This window comes from Bos taurus, chromosome 9, assembly GCF_002263795.3.
Source record: "Bos taurus isolate L1 Dominette 01449 registration number 42190680 breed Hereford chromosome 9, ARS-UCD2.0, whole genome shotgun sequence".
Lineage (NCBI taxonomy): Eukaryota > Metazoa > Chordata > Mammalia > Artiodactyla > Bovidae > Bos > Bos taurus.
This window is the reverse complement of record NC_037336.1, coordinates 94204423-94229757: the sequence shown is the minus strand read 5'-3', so window position 1 is coordinate 94229757 and position 25335 is coordinate 94204423. Positions and strand designations below refer to the sequence as shown.

The 25335-nt window shown below is 46.9% G+C and overlaps 1 protein-coding gene across 4 annotated transcripts in view; it reads right to left on the bottom strand.

The window, feature by feature from the left end:
- Positions 1-25335, bottom strand: part of ZDHHC14 (zinc finger DHHC-type palmitoyltransferase 14) — a 291222-nt gene that overhangs the window by 72976 nt on the left and 192911 nt on the right. For all 4 annotated transcript variants that reach the window (XM_024996593.2, XM_024996594.2, XM_024996595.2 and 1 more), the window contains exon 3: positions 5699-5857. In XM_024996593.2, the coding sequence (XP_024852361.1) occupies positions 5699-5857 (159 nt within the window). The remainder of the gene's footprint in view (positions 1-5698; positions 5858-25335) is intronic.

The window sequence follows — 25335 nt, the reverse complement described above, 5'->3', positions numbered from 1 at the left end:
ACTGGGCTCAGCAGAGTGTGCAGAGCAGACAAGACATCTGCAGTTCCGGCTCAGAGACCTCATCACAGAGGAAGCATCTGGACAGACGGGAGGGGGACACTGCAGGGCAGAAGGGAGAGCAGAGTAAAGAGCCCACGGGAGAAAGAGCGAGCATTTAAAGACGGCCATTAAGGCGCTTCCCTGGCGGTCCACTGGTTAAGACTGCCTTCCAATGTAGGGGGTGCGGGTTCCATGTTTGGCCTGGAAGATGGGATTCTATCTGCCTCTTGGTCAAAAGGCCAAAGCAAAAAAAAAAAAAAATCAAACAAACAGAAGAAATATTTTAACAAACTCAATAAAGACTTTAAAAATGGTCCACACCAAAAAAACACCTTAAAAAAAAAAAAGCGAGAACAATTAAACCCTTCCAAAACAAAAATTGCTGGACAGGAGCCCCAGCAGAGGATGTCTGGAGGCTCTCTGTGCTATCCACACCAGAAGGGACAGTAGGGGACGGGAGAAAAAGGGGCCAGGGCATTTGGTGTGCGAGGGAAGAGGCCTGCAGGGCTGACGACGCGAGGGCTTCCCGCACCACCTCCTCTGGCCTCATGGCACCTCCAAATGTGGCGTCTTGGAGAAAGATGGGCTCCCATCTGTCCAGAGGAGGCGAAAGTTGGGGATCCAGGTTCTGCTGCTTTCATGCTGAGCTGGTCAAAATCAGACAGGCTCTAGTAGAGGCTTGCAAACGCTTGCAATGCTCCTTCCCGGTGTTTGGCAAACTTAATTTAGTTCTGCTGCTGCTGCTGCTAAGTCACTTCAGTCGTGTCCGACTCTGTGCGACCCCATAGACGGCAGCCCACCAGGCTCCCCCATCCCTGGGATTCTCCAGGCAAGAACACTGGAGTGGGTTGCCATTTCCTCCTCCAATGCATGAAAGTGAAAAGTGAAAGTGAAGTCGCTCAGTAGTGTCCGACTCTTAGCGACCCCATGGACTGAAGCCTACCAGGCTCCTCCGTCCATGGAATTTCCAGGCAAGAGTACTGGAGTGGGTTGCCATTGCCTTCTCTGAATTTAGTTCACAGTGTATGAATAAATTACTTTCAAGTAAGTCCTTTTTTTTATTACAGGTTTAGGTTGTGTTAAGAAAAAATTACCCAATTCCAGGGGAAGCTGCTGGCTACTCCGACACTGGCCCAGAGTCCACCAAAGGGCAGACTTCCCTGAAAGGGTCCACCCTGGCCGACAGGGGGGTGGCGGGGAGGTGGAGGGGGCTCACTTGGGGCTGGAACGTACAGAGTGAGTCTGAGAAGACCTCCCCAGGGAAGTTTTTGCTTTCCAACTCCTTCTGTTATTCTTTAAATGACCTGAGGGCTCCTAGGGGTCTGAGCAAACAGAGATGACCCCTTAGCCTCAGCTGTCAGTTGAATAAAAATGTTTTATAACATCAAAAATTGCCTGGATGAACAAACAACCCCAAACACTCTGTTTCAAATGTGCAGAAGCAATTTGATGGCAACACAAAGAGACAATGGGAGAGAAACAGAGATAAAAAGAGACAAAGTCAGAGAGAGAGAGAGAATGTATTTACTCCTGCAGTTGCAGCTCATGGAAAGCCTCCCAGATCACAGGAAGACAAGGGGGCTCCCATCGCTCTGTGATGACAGTCTCATTCTACAGCTCCCTGGGAGCACTGTGGCAGGCCTGCCCCCATCACGCACGGTTACAACACTTCACTGGCAGGCTCTTTGTGAGCCCTCGGTGTGCACCAGGTCCATGTGTGCTGGGCACTGTCTGGCTTCATCCTCAGGATAAACCTACAAGGCAGTACTGGGATCATCCCATCTTACAGATGTGGAAACAGTGAGGGTAACCTGCCCAGGTTCCAATATTATCCAAGGGCAGGACCAGGACCCAGTCCTGGGCATCTGTCCTTAGAGCCGTGTCCCAACCCCCTGGCTCTGCTAACCTGTTCTACGTTAGCAACAGAGTGTGCTCCCCAAAAAGCTTTTCCCTCAGCCCTCGACTTCAGCTACAGAGCCCCTACAACTTTGCTCTCATTACTTACTTAACAAAGAAAAATACGCTTTAGGAAGCTGCATTTTCCTCTCTCCTCTCCCAGTGCAAAGTGACATTGATTTGCATGCCTAGGAAGGACCAACCTGAGCCCATTCATTACCATGGAAGGGAAGCCACATGTTCGAACACTGGCTTTCAGCACATCATTGTACTTTTTTCCCCTGGCTGCAGAAAGTAGAATTCTTTCAATAAAAACTTGCCATCTAAAAATAAAGTAGTGGCAAACTCTGCAATTATACTTCTCCATTGGAGACAACTGCTTTCCACTCTATTTTCCAAAATGGACAAGGTCCAATTTGTTGGTCAGCTAATGGGTCACACCCAAGGCCCAAATGTAGTGTAATGAACTCGAAAGCCAAAATGATGTAGGTCTGAGTTGCTGTGTGGTTGTTCCCCGAGTGCAGCAAGTACATTTACTTTCCGTCAGCTGTGTGCTATTCCTCTCACCTGTGCCCCACAGAGCGGGGCCCTGATTACCGTTTGCCCACTTTCAGCCCAAGGACCATCAAATGAAGCTTAGAGGCAGCTACTGGCAATGTGCTCCTTGTCTAGTTCCCTCCTCTGCTGCTGCTGCTGCTAAGTCGCTTCAGTCGTGTCCGACCCTGTGCGACCCCATAGACGGCAGCCCACCAGGCTCCGCCGTCCCTGGAATTCTCCAGGCGAGAACACTGGAGTGGGTTGCCATTTCCTTCTCCAGTACATGAAAGTGAAAAGTGGAAGTGAAGTCGCTCAGTCGTGTCCGACTTCTGGCGACCCCATGGACTGCAGCCCACCCCTAACCTTCCCCCTTCTGCTCCTTTCCGTTTGCAGCTCTTCATCCTCCCATTACAGGACAGCATCAGGCTTGCTTGTGGAGTTCTGGGTTACCATGGTGACTTGGAGTTACCAAAAAGGTTGCTCAGAACCTATCAGAAGGGCTCCTGGACACTACAGACTGATGGCTCTTATTGTCTCACTGGGAGTTTCTAGCAACTCAAGTGGTAAAGAATCTGCCTGCAATGCTGGAGACGCGGGTTCGATTCCTGGATTGGGAAGATTTGCTGGAAAAGGAAATGGCAACCCACTCCAGTATTCTTCCCTGAAGAATCCCATGGACAGACGAGTTTGTCAGGCTATTGTCCATGGGGTCTCAAGAGTCGGACATGATTTAGCAACTAAACCACCACAGAAGTATACCATTAACTAGATGAGTAATTCTGGTAAGAGGATTTTACATCTAATACATCAGGGTTCTTTGAAGGAAGAAAGGTGAAGTTGCTCAGTCGTGTCCGACTCTTTGCGACCCCGTGTACTGTAGCCTACCAGGCTTCTCCGTCCATGGGATTCTCCAGGCAAGAATACTGGAGTGGGTTACCATTTCCTTCTCCAGGGTTCTTTAAGGGTTATTAAACCTATGGTGGAGGGAATAAACGAGAGAATCTGATGAACTTTCAGAAAGTGTTTTACGATATAACCGAAGAGAATTTTAAAACACTATGAGACAGAAAGGAACGTTTTATCATGATTAGGAATCCACCCTACAGATGGAATATAAATGAACAAATAGAAACAGTCAGCTATCTAGCAATGGGTAAATACATTTATAAATGATTAAAAAAAAAAGAGGTGTCCCGTAAACTCTTCAGGTCTGCAGGTAACCACTCCCTCCCTGTAAATGCCAACTGGAACAAGTCATTAGACCTCCAGGAGAAGATACGCAAAATAACAGAAGATTTTTAGGTGAAAGAATGTAAGTTACATATTATCCCATCATATAATATTCCATCATGTAATCCCAAAATTACAACCCAAGAAAGGATCCTGTGAATCCCTATGGATTGTTTTCCTGAAGATATTTAAGCCACTGGGCCACTTTGGCTTGCGTGTCCTCAAGATGGGCATGGGATGGTCACTGGGGTTGGAGTCACCCGGAAGGGTATCAGAAATCACACAAAGGCTGTCTCATGACCTTGTAAACCCTGGTGTGTGTCCTCACATAGAGGACCAGGGACAGGTTTGGTCATCATACCTGCAGAGGGCCACAGTAGACCAAGACATTGGTCAGAGAAAGCCAATCAGAAGTGTCAAGGGAGCAGTAGTAATAACAGAGGAACAGCTAACAACCACAGAGAATTTACCAAAAGCCAGGCACGAGGCTGAGTGCTTTGCACACTTTAACTCTGCTCTCTCAATCATCGTGTGAGGTAGGCACCGCTACTGACCTCATTATAAAGATGAGAAAACCAAGGCATACAGAGTTGAGGTTGCATGCCTAAATCATGAACCTAGTATTTGTACCCAGGTCATCGGGTGCCAGATTTCAGGCTTTTAACTGGTTCTTACTACACAAGAAAGACAACAAAATTCCATGATGTTTTGCTGGGGAGGCAAAGGCTAACAGTAATTTTTCCAAGTGAGTAAAACAAAGAAAAGGTCTGAGAGGGAAAACATGGACTCCCTACCAAATTGTAGATTAACATTAAAGTTACAGTAAAAGTCAGGCCAATAAACAAAAAAGCTTTGCACAGCAGGAAACACATGATATAATTTTTTTTTCTGAAGAAGAATCAAGACCACAAATTCTAATAGGCTCGGAAAATGTTAGCAGTTGGCTATGTGTTACTAAGGGGAACAAGGTGTGTTCTGAGGTGTTCTGTCTTTTCAGGTGTGAGGTTAACAGGATTTCCATGCTTGTTTTCCCAGGGAAGTCCCTGGTTATTTCTGTTAGAGGCAGACTATGGGACTGAAAAAATGTGGGTCTTCCCCCACGTGGCAAAGCTGTGGTCCCTTTCTCATTACCCTTCCTGTCACTTGGGGCTTCCACCGTCTCCTTGCCGACCTCATGTCTGACACGCTCCATCCTGGGGCAGAGTAATGGTCTGCAAGTGTGGGTAACATGTCTCGGTCTGATGGGATGAGCTTGCCAAGTAATCCCCAGGGGCTGGGACCCACATAGAGGCAGAAATGCTGTGCTGCGGTGCTGGCGACCGAGCAGCAGGGCTAAGCCTTACAGCCGAGGCCCTCTGTGCTCCACTGTGTTTCCCCTGCCCGTTTCCTAGCCTGTCCTGGAGGCAAGCTGACAGCGAGGGCAGGTCTTGGTGGTCTCTGGGGCCACCTAACAACATAACTGTGGGCCCAGCAGTCTCTGAGCCTTTGCCCCTTTTCTTCTCCTTGGGCTTCCATGGCCTCCAGCTCCCCAACCAGAATGCCTTCTGAAGAGCTGGGAGAATCCGGCTACACACGTGGCCAGCTCCTCTGGCAATGGAGGGTCTACAGGTGTCATGGTTTTATTTCAAGTGTCTGTTGATCTGGAACCTCCAGGGAACAAGAACCCCCACTCTGGCATGTGTGGTCCCTGGGAGGAGAAGACCTGGGGCATTGTGCTGTCCTAGGGATGTGCTGCAGGATGTAAGAAGGAAAAAGAGATCTGGCGATGCTAGGCTTGGTGAACGGGATCAGCGGCAGACCCTTGATCAGATCAGAGGCAACAGAACTGAAATAACTATTACCCAGTTGCTTAGTTTTGAAGGATTAAAGAGACACACATGCTGGCTCTCTTTAAGCACAAGGTCTCTGGTCAAATGAAATCAGGCTACTCCATCAGCTGCAGACATTTTAGCACAGCCTTAAAGTTGGAACAGAGGCAATTCTGGCTTTGACTCACCTACGCAGTTATCGCAAAGGCTACAGTGAGAGGCACGAGGGGGCCGGAAAATCTTGCAGGTGAAACAATATTTAAGTTTCACAGTCTGGCCATTGATGATGACTTCTTTGGTTCTGGGAGGTGGGCGGTACCCCCCTGAACTGGTGCCATTTGCGATATCTGTGGAGAAAAGAAAAAAAAGAGCACAGGCGCTTAACACAGCACGTGAACTCTGAAGGATCCTGCCCCCAGGCGGCCTGGAGTCTGCATTTCCAAGTGCAAGGCCCACAGGCACCTGACCCCTGACACAGAAATGCGGGAAGACACAGGGCGCCGGCCGTCCCAGAGCCTTTACGCTCCTTTTGAGCCTGGGACCGCATTTAGGAAACCAGGCACGTGGGAGAGACCACGTGACTGAGCTCTGGCCAATGGGGTGCTGCACATGTGGCCCCCGCCCAGCCAATGGGCGCCTCCCCTGAGCCACACCCACTCTTCCCCCACCCATCCCAGGTCACCTTGGAGATACAACCTGGGGGCCCTGAATGACTATGCCCCTGTGACTGCCTCACTGGATCATACTGTTACTTGTGCACCAAAATCCTTCCCCAGTTAGCGTTGTCTAATTAACGTTGTTGCTCAGTCCCTTCCCTGGAGAAGGAAATGGCAACCCACTCCAGTATTCTTGCTTGGAGAATTCCATGGACAGAGGTGCCTGGTGGTCTACAATGCATGGGGTCGCAAAGAGTTGGACATGACTGAGTGACTAACACACTTTCAGTCCCTAAGTCTCCAACTCTTTGAAAACCCCATGGACTATAGCCCACCAGGCTCCTCTGTCCATGGGATTCTCTAGGGAAGAATACTGGAGTGAGTTGCCATGTCCTCCTCCCCGGGATCTTCCTGACCTAGGGACTGAACTTGCATCTCATACATCTCCTGCATTGGCTGCTGCTGCTGCTGCTAAGTCGCTTCAGTCGTGTCCGACTCTGTGCGACCCCATAGACAGCAGCCCACCAGGCTCCTCTGTCCTTGGGATTCTCCAGGCAAGAATACTGGAGTGGGTTGCCGTTTCCTTCTCCAGTGCATGAAAGTGAAAAGTGAAAGTGAAGTCGCTCAGTTGTGTCCGACTCTTTGTGACCCCATGGATTGTAGCCTACCAGGCTCCTCCATCCATGGGATATTCCAGGCAAGAGTACTGGAGTGGGTTGCCATTTCCTTCTCCACCTGCATTGGCAGGCAGGTTCTTTACTACTTAGCGCCACCTGGAAAGCCCCAACTAAATCGTTCAATGTACATTTAAAAAAAAATAATTTCTGTAGTTTATTGGCTGACCAGCATCTTTAATTTTTTTAGAACCAGTTTTCAAAATGTTGAAGAAAATACTGTTTTTTAAAGTTTCTTTTAATCTTGTAAACTTATAATCTTATAACCTCCCTGAGTTCACATGAGACTCACCCAGGAAGCTTCTCAAACTCCCCTAGCACAGAGACCTGCCCCAGATCCAATAAACCAGAATCGCCCCTGGTGACTGTAATGTGCTGTAGGGCTGAGAGGCCCTGCTCCACAGGAAGATAAAACACTCTTTTCATCTAGACCCCTCACAGCCGTAAAGAATTGAGGGCAGCTAGCAGTGGAAACAGGAGGCCACGGGTCAATGGAGAAGAGTGAGAATATCCGTGAGGGCTTCAGCTGAGACTCCGCAGCTGATAAACAGGTGGAGCAGAGCCTGGTGGGTGGAGGGAATCTTGGGAAACTTCATGGTGTTCTTCAAAAACAGAGATGGAAACACTAAAGGTAGCTGTTCATTTAACTCAGAAACTGTCAGACAGTGACAGCTGCAATATACTTTTGGTAAATTTCCAAAGTGATAGGAAAGAGTCCCACGATCCACTCAGCTCTCCCCCACCCCTCACTCCACAAACTCAACCTGGGCAGGAATTGAATGGAGAGCTTTCAAAGCTACTGATGCTACTGACCCACCCTTATATATATGTATATATATATACACACACACATATATATGTATATTCTGATGTCCTTGGAGGGGTGCAGCCTGTTATCAGAGGTTTCAAGAGCTCCTCATGTATGGAAATTTTCAGCCAAAGCTGAGAACCACCATTGCAGGGCCTGGTCACTGCGGTCCATGCAGAATTCACACTGACTGAGAGTTTGTCAGAGATGTGAGCTCTCTCTCAGTCCCGCCCATAGCTATCAAGGTCACTGTGCCCCCTGCCCACCGGGGGGAGGGTGTCACACATCTGGAAGTTTGAGAACCTAGCTCCTGGATGCCTGAAAACACTGCCCATCCACACATCACGTGCGCCTCTTAACCTCATGTGCCTCTGTTTTGTACCCCTATACACTCATGTACATGGTAGAGAGCTAAACTTACAGGACACAGAAACCTAGAAAAACTTTGTGGGCGGGAGGGGGCCGCTTCACACAGCACAGTCAGCCCCCCGAGCATTTTCACACGGAGAACCTGGTGACGGGAACAGCCAATGGTCTCTGCAGAGCGGCACCCTCGGTGCCTCCAGCTGCTCTCACTCACAGAATTCACAAGTCATGATTTCAGGAGGTGCCCATTTACCGCAATCTTTTTTTTATCCCCCCTCCTAACTATCCAAGACCTTATCGTGCTCTTTGCATCTTCAGTTTAGTTCAGTTGCTCAGTCGTGTCCAATTCTTTGAGACCCCACGAACTGCAGCACGCCAGGCCTCCCTGTCCATCACCAACTCCCAGAGTTACCCAAACTCATGTCCATTGAGTTGGTGATGCCATCCAACCATCTCATCCTCTGTCGTCCCCTTCTCCTCCCGCCTTCAATCTTTCCCAGCATCAGGGTCTTTTCCAATGAGTCACTGCTTTGCATCAGGTGGCCAAAGTATTGGAGCTTCAGCATCAATACTTCCAATGAATACTCAGGACTGATTTCCTTTAGGACTGCCTGGCTTGATCTCCTTGATCTCTTTGAATCTTAGACAATTCTTAAAAAAATTTTTTTTTTTAATTCGTATAGTGAATGGGTAAATGGCACGGAGCAGGGACAGGGAGAGAGTGAGGAACAGCCCTTCTACTTTACCTCTCCACTGAGAACAGTCATTCTACTTGGAATAATGAAACAGTGGGACTGTTATTATAAACCAAGGACTCTGGGTGGCCTTGCCAGGCAGGACACCCTCTCTTGGCATATCCGCCACCTGCCTGGCACCCCAGATGGCTGCCCCATGAAACGACAGAGTTCAGCAGGCACCAGAGAAGCACCAGCTTCCAAAGCATGTATACTGGGAAGAGGGTGGCATCCCAACTGATTCTGTGATGAGAAAACAAAGAGGCAATGTGGCTGTGTATTTCCTGGAGCATCAGGGTAAAAATAACTGGCTTTGAACACATCGAAGATAAGGTCAGAGCTCTTCCAGTGCCAACGGAATGCCACTGAGGTCTAAATTAATTATGACTTTGCCTCACTAGCCTTGTGTCAGCTGTGAAATCTACTGTATCGCTTTAGCTCTTGCAAACATGAAAACTAGGAAAACCAGAGAGTCAGATAGAGGTTTAAAAGTAACAATAACCCAGTCAATAACACTTGTGTTACTTTACCCAGAAAAGTTTAAAAACTGCTTTGCCAAGAAAAATATTTTAAGAAGCAGGGATGACAAACTTATTCACACTACAATGACTCCTAAAAAAACCCAGTTTTAAGTAGCGAGTGTGCTAAATCTCTTCAGTTGTGCCTGAATCTTTGCTAGCCCATGGAGTGCAGCCCTCCAGGCTCCTCTGTCCATGGGATTCTCCAGGAAAGAACACTGAAGTGGGTTGCCATTCCCTTCTCCAGGGGGTTTTCCCTACCCAGGGATGGAACCTGCATTTCACAAGTCTGCTGCACTGGCAGGCGGGTTCTTTACCACTGGCGCCACCTGGGAAGCTGAATGGTTTACCTTTATAAATGATTCCCTATTTAATATATGCAAAATACCGCACCAGAGGCAATGGAGGACCCATAAACAACAGAGATGTTGCGTGAGCAGCAGTGAGCGAGGGGTCCTGCTGGACTGTTTGATGAGCCGTGAGTCCCCAGCCACGCTTGATCTGCTGTCCTCCCAGCCTTCAGAGCCTACTTCCTAAGTGCACATCTGGCTATGGAGACCCCACAGCCTCTGGTGAGGCACCAAGGTCGTCTGTGTGGGCTGGTCCTTCTCTTCCTGCCGCACAATCTCACCCGAGTCGGGGGCTGTGGCTCCTTGGGCTCCAGAACAGGCAGGCCCCGCTGTTCAGGCTCCCAGCATCTCTTCTCTGCTCCGGCCGTCCTGTCCTCTAGATGTGCCTCGTCCTAGAAATTCCACTTCAAGCCTCTCCTGTGCAAACGCGCTGAGGGCACTTGCTTCCTTGGACTCTCACTGCACTTGACTGCGTGTTTATCCAGCCAACAGATCTGTGTCGTGCTTGTAGGTGCCAGCCGGGTGCTGGGAGCTGGGGATGTTGCAGGAACTTAACAGCTGGAGAGGCTCACAGGCCCGAGGGGAGACCCTCTACCAGGGAAGTGACCATAAGGGTTTATCTCCGAGTCTTCCCCCAAATGTCAGGCCGGGAGGGGGACGAGGCCTGACCGATTTCTTGTTCCCGCTGTCCTGCAGAGGGTCCAGCACACAGTAGGGCCCCAGGAACTGCCTGCCAAATGGAAGGTCGGTTGTCCTGGCCAGTCTGGAGGAAGGATGCAGGAAGCACAGGGTCCGTGTCCCTGGTCCTGCACGCCCACCAGTCAGAGTCACACAGCTCGGGGACTTGTCCCGCCCCAGGAGCTCCTCTCTCAAGGCCTTTTGAGGCTGTTGCTCCTTTTTACTGGTCCTCTCTCTCTCTTTCTGAAAACATTTGACTGCTTCAGGTCTTAACTGTGGCATGCAGGATCTCTCTAGTTTCTCCGAGGCATGTGGGATCATAGTTCCCCAGCCGGGGATTGAACCTACATTCCCTGCATTGCAAGGCAGATTCTTAACAACTGGACACCAGGGAGGTCCCTTTACATGTCCTCCTTACATCTTTTGCTGGTCCAGAGACCCATTTAGCCATCACCACCTGGAAGGTGCGGGCAACATGGGTAGCTGTGTGTCTCAGTTCAGTTCAGTCTCTCATGTCCAACTCTTCGAGACCCCATGGACTGCAGCACACCAGGCTTCCCCATCCATCACCAACTCCTGGAGTTCACTCAAACTCATGTCCACCGAGTCGGTGATGCCATCCAACCATCTCATCCTCTGTCATCCCCTTCTCCTCCTGCCTTCAATCTTTCCCAGCATCAGGGTCTTTTCCAGTGAGTCCGTTCTTTGCATCAAGTGGACAAAGTACTGGAGCTTCTGCTTCAGCATCAGTCCTTCCAATGAAGATTCAGGACTGATTTCATTTAGGATGGACTGGTTGGATCTCCTTGCTGTCCAAGGGACTCGGAAGAGTTTTCTCCAATACCACAGTTCAAAAGCATTAATTCTTCGGTGCTCAGCTTTCTTCATAGTCCAACTCTCATATCCCTACATGACTACTGGAAAAACCATAGCTTTGACTAGACGGACCTTTGTTGGCAAAATGACATCTCTGCTTTTTAATATGCTGTCTAGGTTGGTCACAGCTTTCCTTCCAAGGAGTAAGCATCTTTTAATTTCATGGCTGCAGTCACCATCTGCAGTGATTTTGGAGCCCCCCAAAATAAAGTCTGTCACTGTTTCCATTCTTTCCCCATCTATTTGCCATGGAGTGATGGGACTGAATGCCGTGATCTTACTTTTCTGAATGTTGAGCTTTAAGCCAATTTTTTCACTCTTCTCTTTCACTTTCATCAAGAGTCTCTTTAGTTCTTCTTCTCATTGTATTTCAGGGTACCTCCAAATTGTTGTTTCTTTCACATAATACATTCAACTGTTGCCCCAGACCAATGGCTTCCTAGCATGCCCAAATAAAGGGCAGATGGGATAATGGAGCCTTGAAACCCAAGGCTTCAAACACCCACCTTAGGACAAAACCCATGCCCCTTCGACATTCAGACTGGCAGCAGTGGCCGGTCATGACCTGCTCCTCAGCGGGAAGGATGACAAACACCCGGGGCTGCATCTCAGGGCCCAGTGGGGGAGTTCCCAATCTAATCCTCAGTTACTCTGTGGTTTGGGTTTTGGCTTTTGCTGTTGACCACAGTGGTGCCTCTGCTTCTTAGACCTGCTCTTTGTGGTTTACAATGCAGCTGTTGAAAAAGAATAGTCAAAGTCTGCAATAGCTAATGGGTAAAGAACACTAGAATTTGGGGGGGGGGAACCTCTAACAGTTCTGCAAGTTTATACGAGTCAGTATTTTTCAAGGATGTTTTTATACACTAGCATTTTGAAAAAAAATTTTAAAGGTTGAAATGGTCTTCTGCTTCATTGTCCTTGCCCCCACCACCCCTCCAAATGGCTCGGAGTTGTTGGCACAGGGGCAGAAACAGTCACAGAATTTCTGTCTAGTATTAACCTCGCAGGCAGCTTACAGGCAAAGAATTAGGAGAGCTGGGGAGAGGGGATGGGAGGCTGGTGTGTTCAGGGACACAAAATGGCCTGCTCACTAAGCTTTTCACTCACAGAGAAATCCTGGGCTTCCAGAGGTCTTAAGTAAGTTGTTTGTTAATATATGCCTATTTCAAAGCCACTCTCCAAAAAGCAAGCCATCTTTTCCTGGGAGGAATCAGAGTGCTAACACGCTGAGAGACCCATTTGTCTGCCATCTGATTTAATCCCGCCCCAAATTCAGGGGGAAAATGGATGAGCTTTAAAAGTTGCTGAAATCCACCATGAAAAGTAATGCAACTCCAGTTTTTTGGGGGGCCCACACTGGGCAGCATGTGGCATCTAGTTCCCTGACTAGGGATTGAATCCATGCCCCCTACAACGGAAGCATGGAATCTTAACCACTGGACCACCAGGGCAGTCCCTGAAACTCCACTTTTTAAAAATGCATATGGGGAAAAGAAATCCCAATTTGCAAAAAAATGTAGATTAAGATTCTTTTCCTTTATCAAAAAGATGCAGAACAGCATCACACCCTGATGTACGGGTGTTTTATAGACCATTCACTAGCTGACAACCTGTCTGCCAGACCGGGAAGAATGAAGATAAAGCATCTCTGCATTAGGATACAGTCACAGGAACCGTATGATCTGCTTCCCACCCAAGCCTCCATGACTACACCAACTGCACGTGCTGGAGGACAGCTGTTGGATCTAACGAACCTGCAGTTTCCATAAGGCTCATTTCATTGACGCTCTGAAGCGTCTGGGACACAAACCACCCAACCTTGGAGTGGTTGATCTATCACAAGATGGCTATTTTTGGAGCCATTTAAAGCAATCTCTTAGCTAACAGTTTGTAAACTTCCAAGTTTACAGAAAAATATTAACAATGACGGTGTCAGACAAGCCAACCTCTATTATTTTAAGTGCTTGGGAGAAAAGGCAGGAGAAATGCTGCTCTGTCTACAGATAGTTGGTTAGGTTTCCACTCGAGAGAGTAAAAATGTGGACTTCTTCTCACAAGTATTTTGGGTGGCAGCATCTTTGCTTCTACAAATATTTAAATACAAAAATGCATACGAGGGTTCATGGAGGGTGACAGTCCTCTTCCTCCAGTTAAAAGCTTTGGCAAGTCCAGCCTGGATGGGTGGGGGGTTTGGGGGAGAATGGATACATGAATGTATGGCTGAGTCCCTTCGCTGTTTGCTTAAAACCACCACAACATGGTTTGTTAATCGGCTATACCCCAATACGAAATAAAAGTTTTAAAAAAATAAAAGCTTTGTAAGTCACTTTGTCTTAAATGTTTGCCTTCAAGGACTGAAGCTGATGGCTGAGTTAAGGCTCAGGCAGGCAGAGTTTCAAAGCTGAACCACATGTCGGGCAGTCAGCAGTAAGGGTGTCCTCTCCTTAGGGGGGCTCATCCCAAGGAGAGGCAAACTGTCTGCAAAGCCAGACCGAGAGAACAAGGGAAGCCGATGTGGGGGGCCAGAGGCAAGGGCAGGCCCTGCGTCGCCGGAATGAGTGCTGCAAGGAATGGAAGACATGTGACATCCAAGGCCAGGTACGCTTTCCAGAGAGTTCACTCACTCTCTCAACACCCACGAGAGTTGGAGGCACCCTGGCGGGCAACACAGACCGTCAAGGAGACCTGGTCCCTGCCTTCAAAGAGTTTGCAGTCTAGTGGAGGAGACAGATATGAATTATAATCACACGACTGAATGCTCGTCATGCACAGATGAGTCAGAGTAGCAGGGAAGGCTGCCTGGTGTGGGGCCTCTTCCCATAAGAGGTGGCATTGGAACCAGGATCTGAAGGACCACTGAGTTGGGCTTCCCTAGGCAACGTGTGTGTGTCGTGGTGGGGTGGGGGGCTACTTGGTTGTGTGTGTATGTATGTGTGTATGAGTGCATGCATGTGTGTGTCGTGGTGGGGTGGGGGGCTACTTGGTTGTGTGTGTATGCATGTGTGTATGAGTGTGCATGCACACTGGGAGTGGGAGCAGGGCGTTCTGGGTGAGAGAGTAAGTAACTTGTTCCTAGTCCTGAGACTGGAGGCAGGTGGTACATCTGGAACCCAAGGGAGGCCAGTGTGACCAGGATCAGAATGAACGGGGAACAGCTGTGGGGGAGGAGGCTGGGGCTAGATGGCCCAGAGCCCTGTAGTCAGGTTTGGGGTGTTGGCCTTCAGCCTAAATGCAAAAGGAAGCTTGATTGTTAGTTTCATGTCAGCTTGTCTAAGCTCTGTGCCCAGATGTTCATCAAACACCAGTCTAGGTGTCACTTTGCAGGTAATTTTAGGTGAGATGAGCATTTAAATTGGTAGACTTCAAGTAAAGTGGATTGTGGGCCTCAGCCAATCAGTTGCAGGCCTTAAGAACGAAGATGGAGGTTCCCCAAGGCAGAAGAAATTCTCCTCGAGACGGCAAAGTAAGAAACCCCCTCTGGGTCTCCAGCCTGCTGCCCGGAGTAATTTGGACTGAAGACTACAACAACTCTTGCCCGACTTTTCAGCTTACCCAACAAATTTCACTTGCCAGCCCCCACAAGTGCATGAGCCAATTCCTTAAAAATAAATCTATGGATTTATTTTTCTATAACTCCTGTTATCTATAGCTCCTGTTGGTTCTTTTTCTCCAGACAGAGAATCCTAACATAGAAGCCAAGAAGAGTTCTATGCTGTGTAGGAATTAAAAATATCACACTGAATGCAGTTTCAAAGATGGATTGGGTGAGAGGGAGGGAGAAGCAAGATGGATTTAGGACCAGTTAGAAGGGATTTGAAATACAAGCTAGAGATGAAATCAGTCTGCAACACGGTGGTGCTGTGACGATGGAGAGAAATAAATGGATTAAAGAAATATTGAAATGGTAACATCAGTTATCTCCTTGCAAGGAGATCAAAGCAGTCAATCCTACAGGAAATCAGTCCTGAATATTCATTGGAAGGACTGATGCTGAAGCTGAAACTCCAATACTTTGGCCACCTGATGCGAAGAACTGACTCATTAGAAAAGACCCTAATGCTGGGAAAGATTGAAGACAGGAGGAGAAGGGGACAACAGAGGATGAGATGGTTGGATGGCATCACTGACTCAATGGACATGAGTTTGAGCAAGCTCCAGGAGTTGGTGATGGACAGAGAAGCCTAGTGTGCTGCAGTCCATGGGGTCACAGAGTCGGACACGACTGAGCGACTGAACTGAACTGAACATTAATTATTAACGGATGTGGTAAACAAGTGACCAGGATGAGCTTCAGGGCTTGTGGGAACGTACAGTGAGGATGGGAGATCACCTCCCGGTATTAAGCGGGAGGAATCACCATACGGGCAGGTATGTGTACAGACCGGGACCTCAGAGGAAGGGCCAAGGCTGGAGATACATGTCTGACAGTGACACAGCGGAGAAGGTGACGGCAGAAGGTGTGGGAAGGCGAGAGGGCCGAGGGCTGAGCCTTGAGGTTCCCACACCTATGTTTGAAAGCAAGGAGTGCCCAGCAGATGGAAGGAGGGCAGAGTGTGGCTACGTCCCTTAGCGTGAGCCATCCGCTCTCAGGAAAACCCGAATACTGGGTTCCCTTCGGGAGACTGACTGAGCATCAGCACAGCAAAGACGCTGGAGAGGAAGCCCAGGCTTTCCCCAGCGTTCTTAGCTCTCCTGCCATCTGAGGACACCCCTGTTCTGCAGTGCGGTGCAGGGAGCCGATGTGTCGTGTGGCACACCAGCAGAGGAAATGAGATGCAAGAGATGGGAGCTGGTGGGGACCTTAGGAAACAGAGGGAGAGGTTGTGAGAGAAAGTGGATGCCAGGGTGGAGCGGGAAGCAACTGCACCCCCTTGGGGCTGGACCGAGAGCCCTGGAAACAAACCAGACTGCCGGCTGGTGAGAGGGGATTAACCATCATGCCCACGTGCATGGAGATGGCAAGAGCCTGGGGCTGGCCACCATAAGAGACCATAGACTTGCCCTCAAATGGAGAAGAGTCATCTAAAGATGCAGAGATCTAGAGAGGAATTCCCAAGCAGGGATGAAGGTACCTACAACAAATTCCTGGGGATGGGGAGCTGCAACGGGACCCGGCATCTTCCATAAAAGAGACTGGCCTGCCTGCTGGAGGCACGGGTGATGGTGGTGCTGGGTACCAACTTTATTCCACTGAGGCTCAAACCTGTTCTGGTGGTCCACCTTCAGGAGCACAGCAGGGCCAGCAAAGCTGGCTGTGGGGACGGTGAATGCCTAGGAAGTCCTCAGCGATCAGAACTGAACAGGGCAGGAGCCATGCTCTCTGGCTCTGAGAGGGAGGGACGCCAAGCCCCTCACCTGCATAAATTGAGAAGTCAGGAGTGGTGGGAATGCTTACATTGTGAGCTCCGACAGGCAAAGAAGGGGGAAATGATGAGCATAAAGGGCAAATCCACATTTCATAAAGAGGCTCGGGCTTGACCTTGCCTCCCCTGCACGCGGTTTTGAGTTGCAGGAGGTAATTGTACTTAGAAACCGCCGAGGAGCGGGGCTTCTTCTAGAGCTGGTCATCAGAAGGCTTGTGGGCTGGATCTCCTTTCGGGGAGAACTTTGCCAAGAAAAGAACATTTGTCAGATGAGAATTTTAATAAGCATTTCTTAGCCCCATGAGGACTTGACTACTTAGGACTTTAACAAGAGATTGAAAAAACACAATAGAAGTATTTGTAGAGAATTGGCTGGAGAATCCCAGGGACAGGGGAGCCTGGTGGGCTGCCGTCTCTGGGGTTGCACAGAGTCGGACACGACTGAAGCGACTTAGCAGCAGCAGCAGCAGGGCAAAGCAACCTTTTTCTGTCTACTTCATAGAAAACAGAAAAGGTAGCCTCAAAGAATGAGCTCAAGGTGCTACTCAGTGCTGGTTCATTTATTCACTCATTTGAATATGTATTAGGTACTTCAGTTCAGTTCAGTTCAGTTGCTCAGTCGTGTCCGACTCTTTGCGATCCCGTGAATCACAGCACACCAGGCCTCCCTGTCCATCACCAACTCCTGGACTCCACCCAAACCCATGTCCATTCAGTAGGTGATGCCATCCAACCATCTCATCCTCTGTCGTCCCTTTCTCCTCCTGCCTTCAATCTTTCCCAGCATTAGGGTCTTATCAAATGAGTCAGCTCTTTACATCAGGTGGCCAAAGTATTGGAGTTTCAGCTTCAACATCAGTCCTTCCAATGAACACCCAGGACTGATCTCCTTTAGGATGGACTGGTTGGATCTCCTTCCAGTCCAAGGGACTCTCAAGAGTCTTCTCCAACACCACAGTTCAAAAGCATCAATTCTTCGGTGCTCAGCTTTCTTTATAATCCAACTCTCGCATCCATACATGACCACAGGAAAAACCATAGCCTTGACTAGATGGACCTTTGTTGACAAAGTAATGTCTCTGCTTTTTAATATGCTGTCTAGGTTGGTCATAACTTTGCTTCCAAGGAGTAAGTGTCTTTTAATTGCATGGCTGCAATCACCATCGGCAGTGATTTTGGAGCCCAGAAAAATAAAGTCAGCCACTGTTTCCCCATCTATTTGCCATGAAGTGATGGGACTGGATGCCATGATCTTAGTTTTCTGAATGTTGAGCTTTAAGCCATCTTTTTCACTCTCCTCTTTAACTTTCATCAAGAGGCTTTTTAGTTCTTCTTCACTTTCTGCCATAAGGGTGGGTCATCTGCACATCTGAGGTTATTGATATTTCTCCTGGCAATCTTGATTCCAGCTTGTGCTTCCTCCAGCCCAGCATTTCTCATGATGTACTCTGTATAGAAGTTAAATAAGCAGGGTGACAATACACAGCCTTGACGTACTCCTTTTCCTATTTGATCCCTGGTCAGGGAACTAGATTCCCTATGCCGCAATTAAGATCCAGCATGCCACAGCGATGATCCAAGATCCTGTGTACTGCAACTAAGACCCAGGACAGCCAGATAAATAAATATTTTAAAAAAGATCAACCAAAAAAAAACAAATAACTTTTAATAATAGATCTTAAACTTGGCTGATGATCACGATCACCTAGAGCAGCGATTCTCAACCTACTTGTCTTGTGTTGTGGTTCCAGGAAGCACAGGTAGAAAAATACCATGAGAGATAATAGCTGTGGTCTGCAGTGGAAGCCAAGTTCAGGTAAGGAAGGCCCATTAAATTAAACTTCATTAAAGGGGAGGCTTGGTCCCGTGTGTGCTCTCATACAGGAGATGCCTATGAGGATGAGCCTCGTGACTGTGAGTGGCAAACATCAGCCTTTGTCCTATTGCAAAAATACTTCCACGCGTATAAATCCAATATCCTTAAAGATAGTTCTGAAAGCATACATTCCTGAAAATAGGAACACTGAATGGCACCGATGAAGAGAGTCTTTTTTTTTTTTTGGATCCAATGGAGAAAATAGGCCTTAGTTTCTCCACATTCAAACTATGACAATTTGGGTGCCTGTAGTTCAAGGGCATTGTAATTCATGGAAAGACCCTGAACTGTCAAATGCTATGATGTTGATAATTATCAAAATTTCTTTTTGGAGGGTCTGTCCAAATCCTATAGGGCAAAATTATCTCTACCTAATCTATGTATCTATCTATCTATATGTACACACACACACATCACTAATTAGCACAATTAAAGAAAGGAGAAAAAGAAAGTGCTTAGTAGCTATGATCTTTTTAAACTGAGTTAATTCAAAACATGCTCAAAGCAAAATGAAAATTAATGACTATCTTTTTTTTTTTTGCCACACTGTTTCTTTTCCCGCATGGATGGCAAAGACTTACCCTTAAACAAAAACAAAATAAAGATGACTTTGTCCTTGCAAAGTTTTAATTTCCCTCAAATTTGGTCAAAGTTCTCTGAACACACACAGAAAACTGCTGTGCTGCATAAATGAAAATCAATTCTTCTACTGAAGGCCAGAGCGAGAAATATTTGTGTGTGTTTCTACTCCATGGGGCGCAGTTTCTGCATTGTCAGAAGCTACTAAATATTGTACAATGATAGAGATCCATTTGGGTTGTCAGTGTTTGCAATATCATAAGACAAGGAGATGAGAACAAAGGTAAAACCAGGGCACTAGAAACCATGCGAGGGCAGGGCGTCACCATTATCACCAGGAAAATCTGATCAGCTCTTATTGAAATTTGAATGGCATTAATACAAGGGCAGTAGCAGGGATGCAAGAAGCAGCTTATATTTCATTCTGTACAATGATAAGATTCTATCTTCAGCACCGAGGAAAAGACAATTAAGGATGGAAGCACAGAACTAGTGGATACCTCTTACAAATATACTATACGTTAATAAAAAATGCTCATCCACTATGATCATATACTCTCTTCTTTTTAGTCAACACAGGATGGTTAAAATGAATAAGAATCTCGAGTAAGCTGACAATTATAAACCTATCTATCTATCAACACATTTCAGAAGATTCAGAATATATCATATTAGCAACAACCATTTGGAAACTATAAGGGGGATATAATCCTATTTACAACAGAAAAAAACAGTCACAAAATTCTAGGAATAAACCTAACTCCCCAAAATAAGAGGGAGATCTCATGAAGAGAACTATAAAACAAATATAGAGACTTGAAGGAGATTTTTAAAAACATGGAGAGACATTCTCTGCCTAGTTTACTTCACGTATCTATTACACTGCCAAGCAAAGTCTCAATATAATTTGGGGAAATTTTGACAACCTGGAAAAAAATGATTCTAAGTTCCATCTGGAAGAATACACAGGTGACAATATTTGCAGAAGTAAAATAATGAGGGGAAAGAATTGTCCTGGGGGGCGGGCGGGAATGAAAACACTGAAACAGAGCATTCCCAAATAGATGCAAATTCTATGAGATTCCGTATCTGATACAGAATTTCAAATCAGTAGGGTAAGCATGGATTAGCCAATAAATGGAATCAGGATAAACAATCTTTTGGGGGGGGAAAAACTCTAAAGTTGGAGCCATACCTCAAATCTTATACCGAGGATTTAAATGTAAAAAATAAAAAGATACAAGAACTAGAAAAATATACATACACTTAAGATTTGGGGGTTGGGGAAACCCTTTCTAAATATATGACAAGGTAGCATACATAAGGAAAAGATGTTGTGATTAAAGTTTTAAAATCTGTATGTCAAAAAACTCCATAAAGTGCAAATTATAAATTACAAATATATTTGTTTTCATATGTAACAAAGGGTAGTATCTTTAAAGAGCTCTTGCAAATGATTAGGAAAAAGGCAAATATTCCACTTAAAAAAATGGGCAAAAAGAATGAACAGGCAACACACACACACAAAGAAGGAAAAGGGGCAGTAAATACATTTAAGAAGTTCGTAGTTTGCTCCTCCCAGTTTCAAACGAAGTCAAAGTTTAGTTTCATGTATTTTAATTTGTCTGCACCGGGGTCTTACTGATCTTCTCTGCCTTGTGTGGGCTCTTTAGTTGAGACATGAGAGATTTAGCTCCCTGACCAGGAATTGAACCTGGTCCCCTGGACTAGGGGTACAGAGTCTTAACCACCAAACAACCAGACAAGTACCCAGAAGTTAGTTTTAAATGATAACATTTAGCATCAGTGAGAGAAAGGAGAACAGACATCTCATTACTTTTTGTGTGAATATAAATTAATATTACCTCCTGAGGAATAAGTTGGCTACATATCTCAAAACCTTAACAATGTAATATATTCTTTGGCCCAGCAGTCTTAGGCCTTTTGACCTAAGGGAAACTTTTAGGAATATTGATTGCATCACTGCTTTTTATTATTAAAAACTGAGAACAACTTAAATGTCAATAGAGGACATTGGTTAAAAGAATTACGACATAGGATCACACAGTGGACAACTATACCCCCATTATAGATGGAGGCGAATGGTTCACAGCACATTAAGAGGGAGAAAAAGATCTGTTTCTAAATAGTAATGCACAATGTGAGCCCGTGTTTGTGTAAAAATACATTACTCCAAGAAACAAAACTAGGAAACATCAGATCTTAACCATGGGTATACTCAATTCGTAGGATGAATGAAATACATTTAAATCTATGTAAGTTAAAATCTATTTTTCCTTTTGTGCTTATCAAGGTTTCCACAATCAACATATATTATTACTTTGTGAAGAAAAAAAATTTTACTTTTAAAACAGAGTTTGGAAAGAGGCATAGAATATTTGTGAGGAGGTTGAGAAGACTTTGGCTCCCTATGTGTCATAAAATGAGATGTCAATGGATGTATATGCTGCTTTGAAAAACCATTATGAATTCATAAATTTATTCAGTAATTTAAAAAAGATGTCCTCTCTACCTCTTCTAAAGATGGGTTGTGAGATATTTTTTAGATTTTTTCCCTCATTCCTGAAACTCTGTAGAAGGAGGTTATTTGACTCATCGGGGGCCATGTGTAGCTCATAGAATTTTAATTCTCCTTCTGATCTTCTGGCAGCCACAGACTGCGACATGGGGCCAAGCCACAAAATTAGCTCACTTACTTAACATAGATTATCTCAGCATAACATTTATCTCATGCTACTGGGCAAAGCATTCTTTCAGATGCCAAAATAACTGTCCAGATTTGCGCCATGAGGAAGCAAGGGGGAAAAGTGCTTTTTCCTGGGAGTCGAGAGACCAAGTTACACTTTCCATGCCTGCCATCACCGAGTGACTTAACTCTCCTGGGTTACTCCGGTCTGTATAACAGGGGACTGGAGAGATGACCAGTGAGTTTCCTAACTGTTTTGAGGTATAGGGCTCACAGTCCCCAACTTTCTGATTCCACTTTGCTTTGTGCTTTTCCAAACACATGTGACTAACAGTGTCAGACTTTATTTTTCTGAGCTCCAAAATCACTACAGATGGTGACTGCAGCTATGAAATTAAAAGACGCTTACTCCTTGGAAGGAAAGTTATGACCAACCTAGATAGCATATTCAAAAGCAGAGACATTACTTTGCCAAGAAAAGTTTGTCTATTCAAGGCTATGGTTTTTCCTGTGGTCATGTATGGATGTGAGAGTTGGACTGTGAAGAAGGCTGAGCGCCAAAGAATTGATGCTTTTGAACTGTGTGTTGGAGAAGACTCTTGAGAGTCCCTTGGACTGCAAGGAGATCCACCCAGTCCATTCTGAAGGAGATCAGCCCTGGGATTTCTTTGGAAGGAATGATGCTAAAGCTGAAACTCCAGTACTTTGGCCACCTCATGGGAAGAGTTGACTCACTGGAAAAGACTCTGATGCTGGGAGGGATTGGGGGCAGGAGGAGAAGGGGACGACAGAGGATGAGATGGCTGGATGGCATCACTGACTTGATGGACATGAGTCTGGGTGAACTCCAGAAGTTGGTGATGGACAGGGAGGCCTGGCGTGCTGCGATTCATGGGGTCGCAAAGAGTCAGACACGACTGAGCGACTGATCTGGACTGAGCAACTGATCTGATCTGATCTGATCTGAAGTTTGAATAACGCTAAATAACTTGCCTGTGTTCTCCGTGGACTCACTTCTCGTATTCCTGCTTTAGTCCCACAAGCAGATGGTAAATGGGTTGAAGGCACACCATAGGTAAGCACTTAATAAATGCGTGTTCATCTGGATCACTGTTAAGCCAATAATCTCAAATCACCACCTTTCCACTTACCGCGATTAAAATAAAATTATTCAAATCTTCTTACTCTGGGTTGTGTCCCTGAGGACGCGATGTGATTCCTTTACTAAAAATAGCAGCACCAAGAGCTTGCCCACCTATCTCTAGCCTCTCACGCTCACCAGGATGGGCCCACAGCAGTCCTCAAAGGCCCAAACCTCTGAGTTCTCCAGGGTCAGGTCTGAAAAATGATCGAGGCCATGGGAAATCAGGCAAGAGCTGCATCTACCTGTGCCCCTAAGATTAGCAGTAGTGACTTTGTCTGCCCTTACTGGTGCTCAACGTGACTTCAATAAAGAACTATGCACGTGTGCGTGCTAAGCCACTGTAGTCGTGTCCGTCTCTCTGTGACCCTATGGACTATGTAGCCCACCAGGTTTCTCTGTCCGTGGGATTATCCAGGCAAGAATACTGGAGTGAGTTTCCACGCCCTCCTCCAGGGGATCTTCCTGACCCAGGGATCCAACCTGTGTCTCCTGCATGGCAGGCAGTTTCTTTACCGCTGAGCCACTGGGGAAGCCAACAAAGGACTATAAGCACCGTGAAATAAAAATGTGTGAGTGGAACAGAATTCAGGTAATTTATTTATGAGTAAGCACTTTGCAGTCGATGGCAGCATAGTCTAGACTTTGACAAAAAGAAAACCAGCGATGTCATTTTTCTTTGTTTTCTTTCCGAAGTTCACAACGTGACTTGCAGTCAAAGTCAGCAGCTCACTGAACATCTTTTGGACAAGAAGGGAATTCAGCATACAGTTCTAAAGATTAGCATGTACTAGTCAGTCAGGAAATGGCAACCCACTCCAGTGTCCTTGCCTGGAGAATCCCAGGGATGGGGGAGCCTGGTGGGTTGCCATCTATGGGGTCGCACAGAGTCGGACACGACTGAAGTGACTTAGCAGTAGCAGCAGTCAGTCAATAATAAAATATATATTATTTTAAAAATACACATGCACCCTATAAAAGTTTCTAGAGGCCTACAATTTTCCAGCCACACAGACATATCAACGCCTCTGAATGTGATGATGTTTTTTCCCTCCCTCTGGCATATCATGTGACTCGCTCAGGTCCCCAGCTTGGCTGGCATGAAGAGTGAGTTAGAATCTGACACGTAATGCCTTTTGCCTCTGATTATCCAAGGGAAGCCCTGTCCCCATTTCCCAACAGTAAGCAGACACCAGCAAGACCACCGCCAAACAACAGTTTTAACTCTGAAGAATGTGATGCTTGATATATTTTTTTAAATTATCTGGTGAGCAGGGTAGGAATTTCTTAATTCTTTTGTCAACTGGAAAAAAAATAGGACAGAGAAATTCTTCGAGGTTCAGCCCAATTTCATTTCTGCGGGGGCCGTGACGGTCCCAGAGGGAAGCATGGCCCGGTCTGTTCTGTGCCCTCGAGCTGGCCTGGATACTGAGGACTCCTCCCCGGGACAGAGATGCTCAGAAGGGCCCCTCAGGGTGACTGCACACCTGGAGCCCCTTAGCTGACCAGAGTGCCTTGTGTTTCAATTTTAATCAGGCTTCTAGAAAAGTCCCAGAATTGCAGTACAGCCCCACAAACTGGAAGAGCTCAGAAGTTTGGCTTTCAGAGGCCCTCAGCTGCTTGTCTTTGAAACAGAGGGGGTCCCCACCCCTCATTTGCTGCCCATACCAGTTCCTGCACAGCTGGACCACAGAAACACCAGGCTGAGTCTCTGGCTCCCTCAGCACTCAGTCCTGGACAGGCCAGCCAGGCAGTCCCTGCCCGCTTCCATCTTTTTTGCATCCAATGAAAAGAAATGGCCAAATTCATTCTGGACACCCAGGTGGCGCCAGTGGTAAATAACCCACCTGCTAATATAGGAGACATAAGAGACGCAGGTTTGATCCCTGGGTCGCGAAGATCCCCTGGAGGAGGGCGTGGCAACCCACTCCAGTATTCTTGCCTGGAGCATCCCAAGGACAGAGGAGCCTGGAGGGCTAGAGCCCATAGGGTCACAAAGAGTCAGACCTGACTGAAGTGACTCAGCATGCACACACGAACAATGTTAATAAATGGAGCTGCCTGGCCTGTACAATTCCTCGCAGGGTGTCTGTCTACTAGGCATTTCTCAAGAACCAGGAACTGGAAATAAGGCAAGAGCACACGTTCTCCCTTTATGCAGAAGAAGTTCTGCTGGGGGTGGGGGGTGGCGAGGACACTTCCTCTCCCATCCACGTGGTCAGAGCGGGGCAATGGAAGAGCCCACCACTTGTGGGTGCTCTCACCCAGACCTGCCCTGGCTCCTCTTCCAGCGTGGAGCTGGGGGAAGAGGCAGGTTCCTTCCCAGCCCAGCTGAGCCGGGGTAAGGTCTTTCCAGTAACTACTCCCGGATGCTGCCATGTCATTCTCTGCGGGTCAGGCGTTCCTCTGTCCAGGCCTTGGGTCAGCTCTCTCCTTCCCTTCCAGATTCCAGACTTATATCTGGGGCAAGCACTCTATCCTACTCTCCTAGAAATCCCA